This window comes from Oryctolagus cuniculus, chromosome 1 (assembly GCF_964237555.1).
Source record: "Oryctolagus cuniculus chromosome 1, mOryCun1.1, whole genome shotgun sequence".
NCBI classification, from domain to species: Eukaryota; Metazoa; Chordata; class Mammalia; order Lagomorpha; family Leporidae; genus Oryctolagus; species Oryctolagus cuniculus.
The window spans coordinates 152216275-152234657 of NC_091432.1; the positions used below are offsets into that span (position 1 = coordinate 152216275).

Genomic DNA, 18383 nt, shown 5'->3' on the forward strand with positions numbered 1-18383 from the left:
TGCTTAATCTAAGTGCTGGCTTGGAGTGTGTGTGAAGGGCTGGAGGAAATGATAAATGAAGGAAGGAAGTCGCACACCTGGTGTCCATGAACCCAGGGTGCATTCCTGGCCTGCAGCAGTAGCACAGCCGTGGCACCAGGAGCATCTCCCAGCAAACGTGGAACAGCGATTCTCTTCAGAAAACACCATTTACCCTGAAGACCTCGGTTTCCATCAAGGCTGGAGGCGGAAGAGCTTGGCTTTTTGCAGCTTTCAGGCCAAATCAAGCCTGAAGGAGCAAACTTCTTGTTGTTACTTATCGGGAAGATCACCACGAAACACATACGCAACACTTTTACATAAACTTAACCGGAAGTGGAAAAGGAAAAATAAGAAAAAAAAAAACCTAGAAACAAATCTTGATTTTCCCATTTAAAATTTTTTATTCTTTTCTTTCATCCCGCACGGATTTACATGCTCCCAGAAGCCACCCATAAGTTCCATCTCGGTGGAGCAGGGTACATTCGGTGACTTGGCTGTGAAAACATCGCGTGCCTTTTCAAAAACGAGGAGCATCTGTAAAACGGAAACAAGAACAACAGAAAACCAAAACCAAAATCACCTCAACAGCATGAAAAGTTGGAGCCTGCCAGGAAGCTCCCGGCAACTTGGGCAGCTTCATTTTTCTGCTCAGATTTCTATCTCAAGTGAATTGCAGGGTCCTCGCCCCCTACCCCTCGGGGAGGCAGTGACCACTCCTCTCCGGCCACAGCCCACCCGGAGAGAATCGTATTTTCTAAGATTCAACTGGGGTCAGTAGTGACGAGAGGCAGCTTCTAACCGAATGGCGTTTGAGGAATAACCTCGGGAAAAGACAGAGGCCACCGCACAGCGGCCTCGCGGAGCCGGGCAGGGGGTCTCCGGCGCTGCCAGCGGGGAGCCGGGCAGGGGGTCTCCGGCGCCAGCCGGTGCATGGGCTCGGGGCCGACTCCCGCGGCTTCCAGGCGGGGCCGAGGCGGCGCTCCGGGGCTGGTGGGCTGAGAGGCAGGCGGAGGCCGCCATATTCCCGCTCCACCACGCCCGGGCGGCCGCAGGTTGCCGGGGTTCCGGCCCGCGGTCGCAGCCGCCCGCTCAACCCGAGCGGCTGTCAGCGGGCCCTGCCCCTAGCCGAGGGCGGCTGCGTCCGCCGGAGCCCGCCGGCCTCCACGGAGGGCGCGGGAGAGGGCGGCGCCCGCGGAGCCTGAGGGGGCCGGCCCAGTCAGGGAGCTGCGCGAGCGAGGCGAGAGCCGCACTGGGCGGCGCGGCGCGCGGCTGCGAGCCCAGGGAGAGCCTTCCAAGAGGGGCCGGGCGGCTCCGCCTCCCGCGCCCGTCCCTCCGCCTCCGCCTCCTGCCCCTCCTCCTCCTCCGCCTCCTCCCGCCGCCGCCGCTGCCGCCGCCGCCGCCGCCTCCCTCCCGGATCTGTGCTCCAGTTCAGAGAAAGAAGAAAATGTGTGTGTGTGGCGAGGGGGAGGGCGATCACTGAGCAGCCGCTCCGCGCCTGGCAATCGGGGCCGGGGGTGGGCGTTTGGCGGAGGCGGAGGCGGAGGCGGAGGCGGAGGAGCGCGCGGCGGGCCGGGCCGGCGAGCGGGGTTTGCGCGCTTAGCCGGGCGGTGGGCGCGGGCAGGGCCGCGGGCGCCCGGGAGCCGTGTCAGGCGGCGGCGAGGAGCGGGCGCGCCGGGTGCGGGGAGCGGTCGGCGGCCGCTCGCTAGGGGGGCGCCCCGGTGGATGTGCTCTCGCCGCCGGGCGCAAACCGTAGGGGAGCCTCGGCGGCGGCGCGGGGGGCGAGGCGGGCTGCCCGTTCCCGGGGAAGGAGGCGCGGGCGTCTGAGCGAGGCCGGGCGCGGCGGCCTTCCCTTGCGCGCCCCCCGAGCCAGCGCCCGCGGCCGCCTCCCGCGCCCGCCTCGCTCCGCCGGGCGGCGAAGGCCTCCTGCGCCCGCCTAGACCCCGGCCCACCTGGTGGCCCCGGCCCTGGCCGTCGCCCCCGCGGCGGTTCCGCGATCTCATCCCGGACGCGCGCCCAGGCGGCGGGGGCTCAGCGGCCACCGCTGCCTCGGGGGAGCGAGGGCGGGAGGGTGTGTGTGTGCGCGCGTGTGAGCAGGGGGTGCCGGCGGGGCTGCAGCGGAGGCACTTTGGAAGAATGACTCTGGAGTCCATCATGGCGTGCTGCCTGAGCGAGGAGGCCAAGGAAGCCCGGCGGATCAACGACGAGATCGAGCGGCAGCTCCGCAGGGACAAGCGGGACGCCCGCCGGGAGCTCAAACTGCTGCTACTGGGTGAGTACGGCCCGGGCCGGCCGTGCGGGCCCTCCCCCGGGCCTCTGCGCGCCCCCAGCCCCCGCCTCCGGCCCCTCCGGGCAGCCGCCCCCAGCCCCCGGGCTCGCCCCTACCCTCCCCGGGCGCGCCCCCGGCCTCCACCCGCACCCGCGCGGGTACGCGCGCGCGCGCACACACACGCCCGTGCGCGCGGAGGGTTCGGGGCTGCCTTGTTGGGTGCCTCGGCGCGTGCTGTCTTGTGTGTCCCTTGTTGTGGGGGGGGCTTGCGTTCTCTGCGGTGTCTCTGCTCAATGGCAGATCAGATCTGGCTAGGGGCGCGGGGCTGGGAAGGTGGGCTGAGGGCTTGAACTTGCAGCGCCGGGGCCGCCGCGCCCCCAGGGGTGGTGGAGCTGTGTGTGTGTGTGTGTGTGTGTGTGTGTATGTCGCCCGGAGGGTGGCGAGCCGAGCCGGGGCACAGGGCGCGGGCGGGCGGGGGGGAGATGGCGCGCCGTGAGGTGGCCGTTGTGCATCCATTATCGGTGCGTTCTGGGGTCCAGGAGAAGTGGGGGAGCCACCGGTGGGCAGACTGGCGAGTGGGATCCCCAGGGGTGAAAACTAGAAGCCCAGCAGGGGTCGACCCTCCCCAGCCAGGGGTTCGTGGGGTGGGGGCGGGGAGGGCGGGCAAGCCCCCGTGTGTCACCCGAGTGTTCTTCTGCAGCCACCAGGCCACCCACAGGAGGGGCCCAGCAGAGTTTCTTGGCCAGTGGATGGTGGCAGGCGTGCTTCTCGGCTGCACCATTCCTTCCGGATTAGGACCGGGGCGAGGGGAGCGTGGCTGGCGTGGTTGTTGACAGCGACGGGTATCTTTTGTCTAATGAGGCATCCCAGATCTAGGCCTGAATTCACAACAGTACCGCAGCCTTTCCGTCCCTCTCCGGGGGAAAGAGAGAAACCTTTTGTTTGAAACGGACAGCATTGTAGTGTCTTGGGCATCAGGGCTGCAAAGGAAAATTTCCCTCTGGTCTCTGAATCAACAGCCCCGCGTTCTGCTTTCACGCGAAGTTAGCAAGAGAATGCCGTCTCTCGAATAGGCGTCTATGGATGATTACCTCCGAGAGAATGCTCGGAATCAGGCCACCAGGGTTCACAGACAAGCCAGCGTGAGGGCACCCGGAGCTATTGTGGTCGGCAGAGGCCTGGAGGACGTCTGCACTTGTGTTCTGCGTGTTTGTGTGTGCATAATAAATGCGCGTCTCCGACAGGAGAGAGTGTGGTCTGGGCAGTTCGGGTGGCAGAAGCCTGTATTCCCTCTCTTATCTTGAGCATTCCATCTGCTGGAGAACCAACTGTCTTTGGGGACTCAACTGCTCGTGCACTGGATCCTTTGCAAACAGGAACAAAATAACAGGGCCACCCGTACTTACGAATGGCTACTCTGCTCGCCGGGCTGTGTGTCTTCCTTCTGAAGCCCTGTTAGACAAATGTACACAGGTTCATAAAGGAACAGAAGGCAGCGGGCTGGGGGGAAGAGGTGGGCTTGAGGCCGTGAAGCCGGGGGAGGGAAACACTGCGCTTGGAAAGTGAGGTTCTTTAAAAAAATATATTTTTTTTAAATTTTATTCTCATTTTGGAGGTTGAACATTTTCTGAATTCTCGGGATTGAGAAGAAAGTGGAGAGAACAAGGGAAGGTGTTTAAATACAGAATTCAGGGGAGAAAACATGTGGTGAAGAGAGACTTGTTTGAAGAGCTGGGTTTTCTTTTCCTTTTGCCCTGTTTACTGCCTTTATTTGTTTCTGTTTAGCTGTGAACAGGGCGTCTAAGGTCTCTGCAGTCAGCTCTGTTGGCCTGAACTATGACAGCTCTGGGTTTCCCAGCAGCTGTGCCTTAGCACAGGGGCTTTGTCAGAGGGCCTGGGTTTGAATGCCCAAGAGGGAAGAACACTTCCATAGAGGCTTAATTACATGCCCTGTGCTGTGCTTTTATGGAATGAACCGGGAGATCATTTTCTGAGGAAAGAAAAATGTAAGGTACAGTTTCACAGCTTACGTGGTGGTGGTGTGGAGACTTCGCTCTTATTAGACATTTCAGTAGGGTTTCATATGGCCCACCTCATCCCCATACTATGGCCCATTAGAAGTGGTAGAAAAATAGGATATTAATTGAGCATCTACATTCATGAGTGCCATTTGAAAATGCATCTCTCTGACAGAAGCTTGATCCTCACACATCGTTAGGAATTCCTACTTCATGTTCTAGGCGTGTGGCTTTTGTGACTTAACCAGTGCAGTGCCCACACTACTCACGTGGTAAAGATAGGTGCTGAATGTAGATGTGTGCCTGTGTGTGAATGGTGGGTGAGTCCAGGAGGGAGCCGAGGGCTGAGCTGAGCAGGGAAGGGTAACGGGGCGGCTTCCGGCAGAGGGATTTCTGCTGTGCTGCTCTGATGAGTACCCTGAATTTTCCCGATCCTTCCTTCATTTACACAGAGCCTACCCCGAGGGAGGGGGTTACAGAATGTGTTCTCTCAGAGTGTCTAAAGATCTGGTATTTTAAACTACCTACTTAAATGGAGGAATCAACCTTATAGTAAATGAAATGCAAGATAAAATTATTTTCAAAGTAAATTTTAATTTAAGACATGGCAGCATTTAAAGGAATTGTGTGGTAGGGATAAATGTGTGTACCCTTGCATTTGTTCACACAACTATTTAATATATATTAATAATATGGAGGAATTAGAGAAGGAAAGTAGTGTTTGGCTGACGACACAGAAGTGTGGCAGTAGAATTTGTGCTGTTTTGATTCATATCCAGCCATTATGGTAATGTCTTCCAAATTTATTCTGCAGTACTTGCATATTTTAATTTTTAATCTTTTTAAAAATGAACCCTGAAATCTACCACCTTAAGAATATCTTCTTAATTTCTGAGTTCATATTTTCTTAAAATTATTCTCTTAATTTATTTACTTTAGTGATTGTTTTCTTTGACACCTAAGGAAACTTTGTATTCTACATAGACATACAAAAGCATGCTCTGTTTTAACTTTACTGCTGTTTTTATGTATTTTCTAGGTGAAAAGTACATTATATTTGCTTTGATTAATATTCATGAATTCACTAAATATTTCTTTCAGTAGTACATGGGCCACACCATTTAATATTAATTTGTCTTCAGGTCTGTAAAACAAGTTGTCCCAAATGCTTGCCTTGGGTTATAGATGTTCATTGTGAAATTGTTTTCAATTCCTAGAAGATACACTTTTTCCCCTCTTAACCTGCTCTTATTTTATGCATGTTTGACATCTTTTCTGTTTAGATCATAATCATCAAATAGGAAGATTTTGCGAATTTGGGAGGGAGAGGGAGGGAGAGGTAGAGAAGAGAGAGCAGGAAGGGGAGGCAGAGAAGGAAGTGAGAGAAGGAAGGCAAAGTTTAGGTCAATGTTAAATGAATGCGGTCTTGGTTTTCTGAACTGAATTACATGCATGGCTGTAGATTTTATTCCTATTCTGCACTGCAAGATTGTAGGCATGGAGATTGTGTCTATTTGGTTCACTATTAAATCTCAGCTTGTTGTACATGTTCTAACTCATAGAATGCCCTCAGAAAGTATTTGCTGAATGAAAGATTTTATTTGTGACCCTCCTGCTAGAAGTTGGGATCTGATAATAATGAATAAATTATAAGAGCCAGAGGGATAGGTAATGTTTTTATCTACAGCACATAAAATCATGATCTTTTGAAAATTGTATGTGGCTGTTGGAGCCAGTTGGTTACAAATGCATCACATAGTTGATCCTGTATATTACAGTTCTGTGCTGGGTACACTGCGAATGGAACAGTCTTGCCCAAAGTGAAAATTTAAAGGAAAAAAACCTGTTGTCATCTTGATTACCTTTTTATCATGTAGTGGGTGGTTTAACCCTGTTGTCTTTTTGCCAGACATTTTTCTCTATGATGCACTTAGCAGAGTGAATTTTTAATATTCTGTTGAGAACAGATGATGACCAAACAGATTTTTGTGATTTACTTAACAATGTTACATGAGGAAAACCACAATGGGTAAATACAGAATTCTAGGGATTGCAGATGGAACATTTTTTGATACAAGGGGCATACATCTTGTACTGAACGCTGAACAGTTGGAGAGCAAGAAGAGACTCGGAAGCCTGGGAATGTTCTGGCCAATTTAGACTATATGGAGGGTTCATTCATGCACACCTTTGGATCAAAGCACCCTTCCCTCTGTCCTTAGTAGACTGGGGATGGGGGAGGGCTGGGCAGGTTGATGGCTGCAGTTAACCTAGAGGCTGCTGGCTGTCTAGAGGTGCTCCTTAGAACTCTAGAATGAAAGCATTTCTCCACCAACCCTAATAATATCATCTCCCTGGAAAGACCAGAATATGGTGTTGATGAAGCTGCTTTAAGGATCAGCCAGTTTTATTTTTTGCTACTGTTAGCTTCTGAGTGTTGAGTATGTTTCTAAATGTCAGGATTTATTTGGATGCATTCCCTCTTTTTTATTTTTTTTATTCCTTTGATCAAAGTCCTTAAAGTTTATACCTGAAGAGTGAAGTGGAGACATCCGTCATGAAAATCTGCCTGTAGCCCTGACTGTGTAGCAGTGCCTTCAGAGTGAGATCTTGTATTGAGCTATGTGGATGGCATGTGACAGTCAGTCCTGTGCTTAGGTTATTTCTTCCTGTGGGCACTTTGGCCCGGATTCAAACCCTACCCAACAGTGAATTTATTTCGTGAGTATCTGTTCAGATATTTTTAGGTGAGTTTGGAAAGGAGAACCAGAAGAATAATTTAATAGCCATTTTGTTTACTACAAATAACTTTGATAACCTCCTTTTCATAAAAAAAAAAACAACAACAACAGCAATTCAGCTTCACTGTTTGAGAGATGGCTTAGGTTCAGTTTTCAGAAGTGTCTGTAGTTAGAATTTTTATTACACATGGATTTTTAAGGGCCTGAAAAAGCTTTTGTAGTTGTGAGGCTGCATGTGATACTAAACTTAGCTGAAAAAAGGAAGAGATTTTTCTTTATGATCCAGACAAGCTTATACTTGAAAAGAAATTAAGATTTTCCAAGGATGATCGTGATTCCTGCATTCATATTAATTTTTCTCCTGGGAGACTTATTAGTTCTATTGATGTTAATGGAAATGTTGATTGGGTGTTGTAGAGGGAAAACATAGCTCTCAAAGGGACTATCTTGGAAGAGAGAGAAGCCATTTTATAAAGGTTGAGGGTAAGTTTCTCCCTAAGAAGGTCAGAGAATCTGTTTCCTTGAGATTCAGTGCATTGGATTGAAGGAAATACACATATTGAGAGTAGAAAATTTCCTGGTTGAAGGGGGAAGTAGTGACGTAATTCAGGGAGATTTTTATAAAGGCTTTTAAGTAATGTTAAGATCTCTGCAGAATTAATCGGAGGAAAGTGTGAAGTAGCAATAGAAGGTAAAATGTGTGATTGTTGGTAATTAAATCAGTGACAGTAACTGGCTACAGTAAACAGTGAACATTTTCTCTTGTTCTGCCGAATGGAGTAACATTAAAGAAAGAGCTATTCTGAGACTCAAACGCTATGTTGTGTGAACAGCTGTTACTAATAAAATTATAGGAAGTTGTTTGACAATCACCTGTGATTTGTTTCTTTACTGATATGTAAAAATCTGATTTTAACATGTAGTAAGTAGGAAAAAGGAGCTAAACATACTCAAAATGAGGTAATAAATCTTAGGTGGTCTTGAATTCGGTCTTTACAAACTAAGTAAATACCCATATTACAGTGTTCAGATCCCCAACTTTAATTTGCCATGTAGCTCTGTGGTTTATCTGTAGACCTAGCTATAATTTCTGAAATCAGTGCAGGATATTTTGTTAAAAGCCTTTGTGGTTAAATTTTACTTTGTTTTTAAATGTTTATTTATTTGCAAGGCAGAATGATAGCTAGATCTTCCTTCCACTCGTTCACTTTCCAGAGGCCTGCCAACAGCCAGGGATAGGCCATGTCGAAGCCAGGAGCCTTAAATTCAGTCCTGGTCTCCTTCATGGGTGAGAAGGACCCAACTACCTGAGCCATTCTCTGCTGTCTCCCAGGGTGCTCGTTAGCAGGACTCTGGATTGGAAACCGTGTGGCAGAGGCTCAGACCAGGCACTCTGATACAGTAGGTGGGTGCCCCAAGTGGCAGCTTAGCCTGCTGTGCTACAACACCCATCCCCATAGTTAAATTTTGAAGAAAAAAGTTATTTAAAAATAAAATTATGAGAATATTCAAGACATACTTGTCAATTATTGAAAAATTAACTTTCCTCCAAAAATGTATTTTTTTTAAACCAAGTACACCTTAGGAAGGAACAGTTGCATGCAATATGCTGGCCAAGTGGGCAGATATTAAGCACCTACTGTGTGCAGCATAATATGCTACGTAGACATTTCTTACTTGTTTCGTAGTTGATGTTGTGCCCTTCATTTATCTTTGCTGGCTTGGACTTTTCTGTTGCCGCCTCTTACAAAGAAAAAGACAGAATCACAAAATCTGAAGGCTGTTGTAGGAGCTCTCAGGGGATTACACAACTGGGGAAAGCTTGTGAACTTGAGAAGGGGAACTCAAATTCATGTACATTATTTTCTTGGAGTGTTTTTTTTTTTTTTTTTTTTTTTTTGCCTCTGACGATGACAAACTATTTATGAACACTTGCCCTATGCTTCTAAATAAATAGGAAGCTCCAGGATGGCAAAGATAGTGGTTCTTGTTTTATATCTCAACATTGCATGATTCCCAGCTCAAATCACGGTGATTCTATTAGTAACCAGGGACGTGCGGGAGGTGGGGTGGGAGGTGGGTGGACAGCTGAATTCCCAGAAGAAAGTGGAGTAATTGCAGGAAGTGAATTTAAACTTCTTGTTTTCTTCTAATGAGTATCATTCATATGTTCTCCAGTTTCCATTCCTCTTTGCTGTTTCGTGGGCCATCTGTGGCACCGTGTTGCAGGGATGGAATGGAATGGTCTTTGTCTCCTGGGCTTGCCTGTCATTCGTTCACCATGGAGAATGTTGGAGTTGAACATGCTCGCATGGTTTCTGGTTGAAAAGTTGTTAGTAGTTGATCAGCAGCTCCAATGCAAAGCTGTCAAATACACAGGTCCTATGGGATTAATCCAGGACTGTGAGCAGTTTGACTGCTTTCAAAATAAGCTGCTCAGTTCAAGGACGTGTGTAGTGGATTGTGGTGTGGTTTGGAACTAAATGTTATTAATGCCTGTATGTTCCTGGAGCCTCAGAGAGAGAACAGGAACTGATCCACCTGTGAAAGCACAAGAGGTAGAGTGGGACTTTCTGACACCATTGTGGCACGTGAATGTTTGCAAACGAAGTCATGTGTAGTTCCAGTCATGTGTGACTTTCACTTTGGAGTACTACAATCATGCATTCATTGCCTCATCGAAGAATTTGACTTGTTAAAATCACTGTTGCTTGCTAAAGTATCAAAGGATAATTTCTTTTGTTTTTAATGTTTTAAGGAGTTCTTGTCTCATTTTTACTGTTTACATTTTTTTAAAAGATTTATTTTATTTATTTGAAAGAGTTACAGAGAGAGGTAGAGAATGAGAGAGAGAGAGAGAGAGAGAGGTATTCCATTCGCTGGTTCACTCCCCAGATGGCCACTACAGCCGGAGCTGAGCCAATCCAAAGCCGGGAACCAGAGCTTTCTCCAGGTCTCCCATGTGGGTGCAGGGGCTTAAGGACTTGGGCCATCTTCTACTGCTATCCCAGGCCATAGCAGAGAGCTGAATCAGAAGAGGAGCAGCTGGGACTAGAACCGGTGCCCATATGGGATGTTGGCACTTCAGGCCAGGGCTTTAACCTGCTGAGCCACAGCACTGGCCCCTACTGTTTACATTTGCTTCTGCTGTGGGGCCAGCAGGGTGGCTGGTGGCCTTTCTGCTTCCATATTTGAGTATAGTGTGATGCCCACAGCTTTCAGGCTGTCTAGCTGTTGCTCGCAGCAAAGGCTACAGCCATTGACCCACCCGTCACACCTTCTCCCAGCTGACTGCTGGAGGCCTCCCATAGAGTCTTTGCACTGGAACCCCACCTGCCCATTTCTTCCCTCACAGCCCCTTCCTTAAACAATTGCTGGGAGGCTTTCCTCAAATTCTCTGGCCTGCTCATTTCCTTTAAGGTTTAGAGAACTTCCAGATTGGTGCTTCTGAGACATCATGTGGCTGTGAGCTGGTGAGAGGGGAAGTTGGGTGCTTTAATACATTAAAAGAAGGGGATTTGTGAATGTGGGCTTAGGACATGATTAACTTTCTTTGTCACACTTACTCTGCAAAATATTTTCTTGTTCCTGAACAACACGTAGAATTCTCCTTCCTTTTAGAGGGCAGGGCCTGAGGTTGGCTCATGATTAGCCCCGGAGGGTCAGTGAGCCAGGGCTGGGTCCTCTCTCGTGGACCACTGGGCCTCAGTGTAGGTCGTAAGGGGCTGTGGGCACAGGTGGAGTAGCAGCACGCTTTCCTCTCATCTCAGTTGCTGGAGGGCCTTGCCATCACCTCTTTCTAAGTGTGTTCCGCAGAGAGAATTGAGCAAGACAGCAGGAGCGGCGGCCTCTGTTTCATGGCACCCAGTCAGCTTGCCTAGGTTTTTGGGAATGGCTCGGTTTGTTTTTCCAGAGGAAGCTGCAGTGGCACTGTCTTGCCCTGGGAGCACTGTGCAAGCCTTCTTCATTATGTTGTACGTTCTTTCTGCACACTGTCCTAGAGAGATGGCCCATTTCCTGTGACTTGTTCTAATAATACAGGATGACTTTAGTTCTTGCCAATAGTTTGCCCTTAAAAGAAGGCCAGGGTCCTTAAGTGTTTAACTCTTGCTTCTCTAATTCTTGTGATGTATGTTTTTTTGAGAATTGAGAAATCTCACAGTGATTTAACAGCAGGGGCAGGCTGGCTGTGAAAGTTTCCTCGCCTAGATAAACACTGCTGTGACTGTCCTTGTGGATTGCCTCTGTGTGCCTTTCCTAAAGCCTGTGAAAGGCGGTTGCATATTCCTGCCCTACCTGCCTGTCACTCCCCCGCCGCCGCCCCCCACAACTAACCTTTGGGCATTATGTTCATTTGCTCTTCCTGTAGAAGCCTGTAGATTCAGGAGATCAGACCGGATGATCTCTAAGGGCCCTTGGGACACTGAAACTTTCCCCACTCCCCCCTGCTACTTGGGCATCCTGGCTGCTTTCTGCCCCATCTCAACCCTGGACGAGGCTCCGAGCTCCCTTCCTTCTCCAGTGATGATGGGCATCAGGAGGCATTGCTGGGCGTGGTGGCATGCTCTCACTGGGCCTGACACAGGCCTCTGTGCACCAGAGTAACCCTCTGCAGGCAGCTCTGCCGGGACTGGGGAGAGCTGAGTGTGTGAGGGCCTGTGAACCAGCCCTCGAGATTCTGTGCCGAGCTCCCCCTCCCGCCGCCTGGCCTGCTGCTGATAGCTGCTCTGTCTTCACAGGGAGTGCTATCAGAAGCCTCCTGTCGCATCAGCGGGGCTCTCTGGCTTCCTGCAGGAAGGGTGATATCCTGGGATGCACAGAGGTGCAGCCCATAGGCCCAGTGTTCAACACCGCTCTGCTCAGACCCGACTCTGCTTAGAGCCCCAGGGCAGCCTCCTTTGCCTCCCTACTTCTTTTTGTCTTCATTGGATTTGGAACTATGCTTTTTATTTGCCTACAAGTAATGTCTTTATATTTACCTATAAGCCAACTCTGCCATTTTTAGCGACAACTGCTTGGCCATGGCAGCCTGGGTACCTGGAGGGCCTCCTACATGAAGTAGAGTGCCTATGGTGGGGGCAGCTTTTTGTATTTGGAGCCCACAAGTTCCCCTTTCCAGGGCCTCCCAGGGAAGAGTTGGATGTGCCATTTGTGTCCATTTCTTCTCCCATTACTGTGCCCATGGGTTTTTTTTTTTTTTTTTTTTTGCTTTTCTTGAAACCAGAAAAACAGATAACGATGGAAACATCCAAAGCATGGCTCTGAAGGATTTTCATACTTTCTGTTAGTTTGCTTTAAAATATGTATAGCGGTGAGAGCTCTGAGCCGTCTGTAATTGGTAGACCAAGATCAGAGGAACCTTAAGGAAGTGATTTCTTGAGTCCCTTGTCTGCATTAGCTGGACTGAGCACAGAGCTCTTGCAGTGCTGGTGCCGAGTTCTGAGAAGAACCATTTATATGCTAAAAAGAAGCTTCGTAACCTGGCTCCTCCATGGTTTGTATTGTGTTTTCTGTCTTCCATTTCAGGTGCTAGAATTGCATCTTTCCTGTCTTCTAAGCTCTGTTAATGTGGTGGTAGGTTAAGAGGATGAGAGAGAGAGAGACATCCTTGTCCAGGAAATTGGCTTTCACCTGGCTTGCTTCTCCTGCCATAGAGTGCCTTCCAGGCGCCTAAGGCAATAAGTAGATAAGCAGTACCGTGAGATTCTTGCCAGGTAGCCTCATACTCAGGTGGAGGCATGCAATGCAGAAATAACCATGCAGTTTTTAGCCAAGAAAAGGCACCTTTCAATTGGATATGTTCTTACATTCTGGGCCATCACTACCAAACAGAGGGGTCGACTTTTTTTTTTCCAAGATTTTAAAAAACTGTTTTATTTGAAAGGTAATGGGGGATGAGGGGACTCCCATCTGCTGGTTCATTCCCCATATGCTGCTACAGCTGGGATGGGACCAGACTGAAACCGGGAGCCGGAAATTCAGCCCAGGTCTCCCCCGTGACTGGCAGGGATCCATCTGCCTGAGCCATTTATACCTGCTGTCTCCCAAGGTATGCATCGGCAGGAAGTTGGAATCAGAAGTAGGGCCAAGACTCAAACCCAGGTATCTGATGTGGAACACAGGCATCCCAAGCAGCATCTTAACTGCTAAGCCGAATGCCTGGCCCTCCTAAGATTAATAAAGGTCCCTAAAGCCCATTTCTAATTATGACCAACATTCAGAGTGGGGCTGCATTGATTGAAGAGGATTCCTTGGTTCCAAATGTAGGCAAACATCTTTTGAGTAATTTGGGATAATTTGAGAGAATAACCAGGGAGCACGGAAACAAAAGATACTTGAAATCAGCCTCTTTTTTTATTATCAGTCATTTCCAAATGGCCCAGGAATTAATGAGTTGCCATACGCAGGCGCCTTTTCTAGCCAAGCTTAGCTCTGACGTGGAGAGTGCAGGTGGAAGGACCTTGCTGTGTTCAAGCAGCAAGGAACGGTGTGTTCTCTGGACATCCTGATTTCTCTGAGCATGCCTTGGGTCACCATCAAAGTTGTTATGCAGAGGACGTAAGCAGTATCTCAAAGTTTGGAGCAAATACTGTTCCTCCTAGCAATGAGTTCCATGATTTCCCTATTCTTGTAGGAAGAGATGGTATGTGTGTGTTGCGTTATCAGATTCTGATCATTTGTTTCCTCATCCATGCAGTTTTTGGCAAATAGTTACACTTTAGTAAACAACAAGGCCTTATCAGTATCTTTTTGGAGAAAACTTGACTCCAAATGTGTTTTCATGAAGATCATCAGCTCTGTCCTTTGAGAAACACATTATCTATAGGATTTGTAAGCCAGGGCTAGGCTTACTACGAGAAGAGATTCTTCTCTAGGATTTTTCTAAATCCCCAGAGTCTGTGTGTCTGAAATGCTACACAGATTATAATGTTTCCTAACCAGGATGAATTAAACTGTTGTATGTCTCTAGTCCTGAGTCATGGGGTCACACTATGATTTTTTTCTATTGAAATATTCATTTATATTATATAATGTATCTTACAGAAGTGTGTTGCAGCCTGAATTTATGTTGAATTTTATTGTCTTTTTGAAATGAAATAAAAAAGGATCACTTGAGATATTTATCCTTTGGTGGTATTACTGTTTTTTAAATAGTAAAAAAGAAAAAGTTTATAATGAGAAAATTACAGTATTTAATAGAGTCCCAGCTTGAATCAAAAAGAAATATTTATTTTCTTTTGCATTCCTAAGAAATATGTTGTGTTGTTTCACATTAGCCTTTGGAAGAATTATATCTCATTCTGTTTATTTACATTATTTTTGTTTTTTTTCCAGTGCTTTTGAAATTTTACAAATAATGCAGTAGTTTTTTGCACAAAGCTTGACAGAAAGGTTTTAAAATGTATTCGTATCCAAAATGTGCCACTCTAACCTTAGAACCATATTTTTTCTTTCTTTCTTTCTTTCTTTTTTTCTTTTTTTTTTTTTGACAGGCAGAGTGGACAGTGAGAGAGAGAGACAGAGAGAAAGGTCTTCCTTTTGCCATTGGTTCACCCTCCAGTGGCCGCCGCAGCCGGTGCACTGTGGCCGGCGCACCACGCTGATCCCGATGGCAGGAGCCAGGTACTTATCCTGGTCTCCCATGGGGTGCAGGGCCCAAGCACTTGGGCCATCCTCCACTGCACTCCCGGGCCACAGCAGAGAGCTGGCCTGGAAGAGGGGCAACCGGGACAGAATCCGGTGTCCTGACCGGGACTAGAACCCAGTGTGCTGGCGCTGCAAGGTGGAGGATTAGCCTAGTGAGCCGCGGCGCTGGCCAGAACCATATTTTTTCTTTATTGCTTTTTTTTGGTATATTATTCTCTGCTTTATTCTGTTTGCTGCATAAGTATAATCAGTGTACAATCTAACATGTTGCAAGCTTCTTCTCTGTGGCTGTAGAGAATTAATGTTAATATATTTTTAATATTAATATTAATATATTTTAAACTTTTATTTAGTAAATATAAATTTCCAAAGTACAGTTTATGGATTACAATGCCTTCCCCCCCATAACTTCCCTCCCACTAGCACCCCTCCCATCTCCCGCTCCCCTCTCCCATTCCATTCACATCAATATTAATATTTAAAATAGCTATGTGGCATTTTATTGAGAGGATAAATATATATTAATTCGTATGGTTATTCAGTCCTTTTTTGGCATTAAGGTTTCTCCCAGTGTTGTGATTTTGAAAATATTGCTGTGATGAAGTTCTTGACGTAACTCTAAAACAAAAAGTTTTTATTCCAGGGACAGAGCTCCCACATCCACTGTATCACTCCTTAGATGCTTGCAAAAGCTGAGGCTGCACTGAAGCAGAAGTTGGGGGTCAGGAACTCAATCTAGGTCCTCCATGGGGGAGTGGCAGGGGACCCAACTGTGTGAATCATTTCCTTCGGCCTCCCGGTCTGCGGAGCAGGAAGCTGTAGTCAGGAGCAAGAACCAGGAGTCAAACCCACGTGTCCTGCTGTGGGTATCGTAACTGCTAGGTTAGATGCTTGTCCTAGAGACATCTCTTTTAAGATATAACACACAATAGATTCTCAGGAAAGTTATTTTTAGGTCAGAGGATATGAAAAATTGTATGCCTCTTAGTTACATCCACTCAAAACATTCTGAAATAACTGTATACAATTTACATCATCATGAGCAATATTATGGTAGTATCAATAAGTTAATAGCCAAAAAAAGGTATCTTTAAAAAATTTATATTTATCTGATTATTAGTGAGAATGATCATTTTCCCATATGTATGTTTTTAGTGAGAATGATCATTTTTTTATTTTCTGAGTTGTCTCATTTCCTTTGCCTATTTATGTGTTCCAAACATCCAAATGAAAGTAACTTTTTGTCATATTTACTGGAAATAATTTACCCTTGGTGGGTTTTCTTTTCCTTTGTTTTGTATTACTTAATGCAGAAAATTTTAATTATTATCAAGTCAAATCAAACTTTTGCTCTTCTGTCTTAAAATAAAAATCTTAATCTGCTTCAAATATTCCATGAAAGCCAGATTTATTGCCATTGTTATAGGCAAAAAAAGATAGGATGTAGTGTTGTATACTTCTTTTTCTTCTATAATGAAAACAAAGTCCACTTGTAAGTTTACCCCATCACAGATTTATAAGCTGTTCTTTAGGTACTTGGCTTTTTTCATGTCAGTAATATCTAATAGATATCTTGCCTTATTCATGTGTATGTAATGTGTCATATTTATGGCTTTTATTGTTTCAGTGTATTTTGAATCACAGCAGTGTGATTTGGCTAGCTTGTTCCTGGTTATGAAAGTCAGTTAATATTTTCTTCATTTGAATTAGAAGTGTTTAAGACTGTATTCTTTTACTTGTTGCTATGTAGTTTCTTATCATCCTTGTACAATTTATTATAAAAGTATGATTTTTTATTTTTGAACCAGAGCTGTTTAAGACAGTTTAAAATTTTACAAGTGGTTCTGATTTTTTTCTATTTCTAATCTAGTCTTTTTCATAGATTGTTTCATAGATTGTTCTAGTCTAGTCTTTTTCATAGATTATGGTTTGTACTATTTTTATTTTTTGAAATTTATTGTAGCCATCTACATAGTCATTTTTTTTGTCCTAAGATGTATCTCTGTGTATATAGAATAAAAACATAAATGTCGTGATCTGTGGCTGACATCTTTATTTATAATTATATATTAATCTGCCAAGTACTGGGCATTGTATTGAAGTTTTTCATTACTGTGGTTTTTATGACAATTTCTCCTATTTCCAGAAATTTACTTTATATAATTAAGAACTCTATTTTGAGGTGTATAAAAAATGCCCATGAGAACTAAACTTTCATGATTACAGTAATATTACAATTATAACATTATAATCCAACTTTGTTGGTTATGAATACTCTTTTGTTTCCACTTGTTTGGCGTATTTCTCCTGTTTATTTTCAACTATCCTTAATCTCCTCCTTGTTGCTGCTCAGACTTTTGTTTTTTCTTGTTTTAACTTCAGCCTGAGATTCTTTTCCTTAAATAGGTGAGTGTTTACACTTGTGGATGTGTATTAGATATGTTAGATTCTGTCTTCTGATTCCTCTCTTTTTAAAGTTTCTTACATATATGTCTCCCCTCCCCCCTTGCTCCCTTCTTCTTTCTGGTATTTGGTTTCTGCTTTTAATTTTACTGTCATAAGTTTATGTAACTTTCAGTAGGAGTAGTATCAAAGTTATGTTTCTTAGTCTGTCTGCTGCAGAAATGAAATAGTATTTATTGTGTCCCTCCTGTACTGCTGTGGGGACATTTGTTCACCTGTATTAGGGGTTGGTAAACATTTTATTTCTAGTTAGATGGGGGTAGGTAAGGATGCTGATTAAGACACCCGCCTGCCACATGGGATCATCTGTATCTGACACTCAGGTGAGGTGCCTGACTCCAGTTTCCTGCCACTGCAAACCCTAGGAGGCCAGAGCATTGGCTTAGGTAGCTCAGTCCCTGCACCCCACATGGGAGACCTGGGTTATGTTCCCAGTGTGCCTGTTGCTAGCATTTGGGGAGTGAACCAGAAGGGAGGTCTCGTTATTCATCTCTGTGCCTTAGAAAGAATAATAAAAAGTCAAATAGTCAATATTTTTGGCTTTTTGGGCCATTGGTTTTGTTGCAACTACTCAACTCTGCCATAGGTACTTTGTCATTGGATGGGTGTGGCCATGCTCCAGTAAAACTATTTTCGAAAGCAGGCAGCAAGCCAGTTTTGGTACTCTAGCTGTAATTTACCAATCCTCTATCCATCTTGATTACATTCTCTGTTTCCTCTGTTATTTTATTGCCATGTTATAAACTTTTTCTTGCTATTTTGGACAAATTGGCTGTAACCGACTTAAAATAGTTCTCTGTTAGTGGTTAGTAATAATAAATCACATTTTAATTTTTTTTGTAAAATTATATATATATATTTAAAAGGTTTGTTTTATTTATTTGAAAGGCAGAGTTACAAAGAGAGGTAGAGAGAGAGAGAGGTCTTCCACCAGCTGGTTCACTCCTCAAATGGCCACAACAACTGGGGCTGGGCCAGGTGGAAGCCAGGAGCCTGGAGTTTCTTCTGGGTCTCCCACGTGGGTACAGGGGCCCAAGCACCTGGTCCATCCTCTGCTGCTTTCCCCAGGTACATCAGCAGGGAGCTGGATTGGAAGTGGAGCAGCTGGGATTCGAACCGGTACCCATATAGGAAGCCAGTGCTGGTGGCCGGGGCTTTAACCCGCTGCACCATAGTGCTGACCCCCACATTTTAATCTTTATATATAATTTATGTTATTTAACTGTC

General features: G+C 46.0%; 2 protein-coding genes across 2 annotated transcripts in view; one reads left to right on the top strand and one right to left on the bottom strand.

Moving 5' to 3' along the window:
• Positions 1-402: 402 nt before the first annotated feature.
• LOC103348424 (uncharacterized) lies at positions 403-1180 on the bottom strand. The gene is made up of 2 exons (XM_051858926.2): positions 821-1180; positions 403-555 (listed from the first exon to the last, which is right to left on the bottom strand). The coding sequence occupies exons 1-2, from the start codon at positions 1039-1041 to the stop codon at positions 450-452; spliced, it is 327 nt and encodes a 108-aa protein (XP_051714886.2). The 5' UTR covers positions 1042-1180; the 3' UTR covers positions 403-449.
• A 783-nt stretch (positions 1181-1963) lies between these two features.
• LOC100340719 (guanine nucleotide-binding protein G(q) subunit alpha) overlaps positions 1964-18383 on the top strand; it is a 314873-nt gene continuing 298453 nt past the window's right edge. Inside the window, exon 1 of the mRNA XM_051858885.2 lies at positions 1964-2290. Within this exon, the coding sequence (XP_051714845.1) occupies positions 2155-2290 (136 nt within the window). The 5' untranslated portion in view covers positions 1964-2154. The remainder of the gene's footprint in view (positions 2291-18383) is intronic.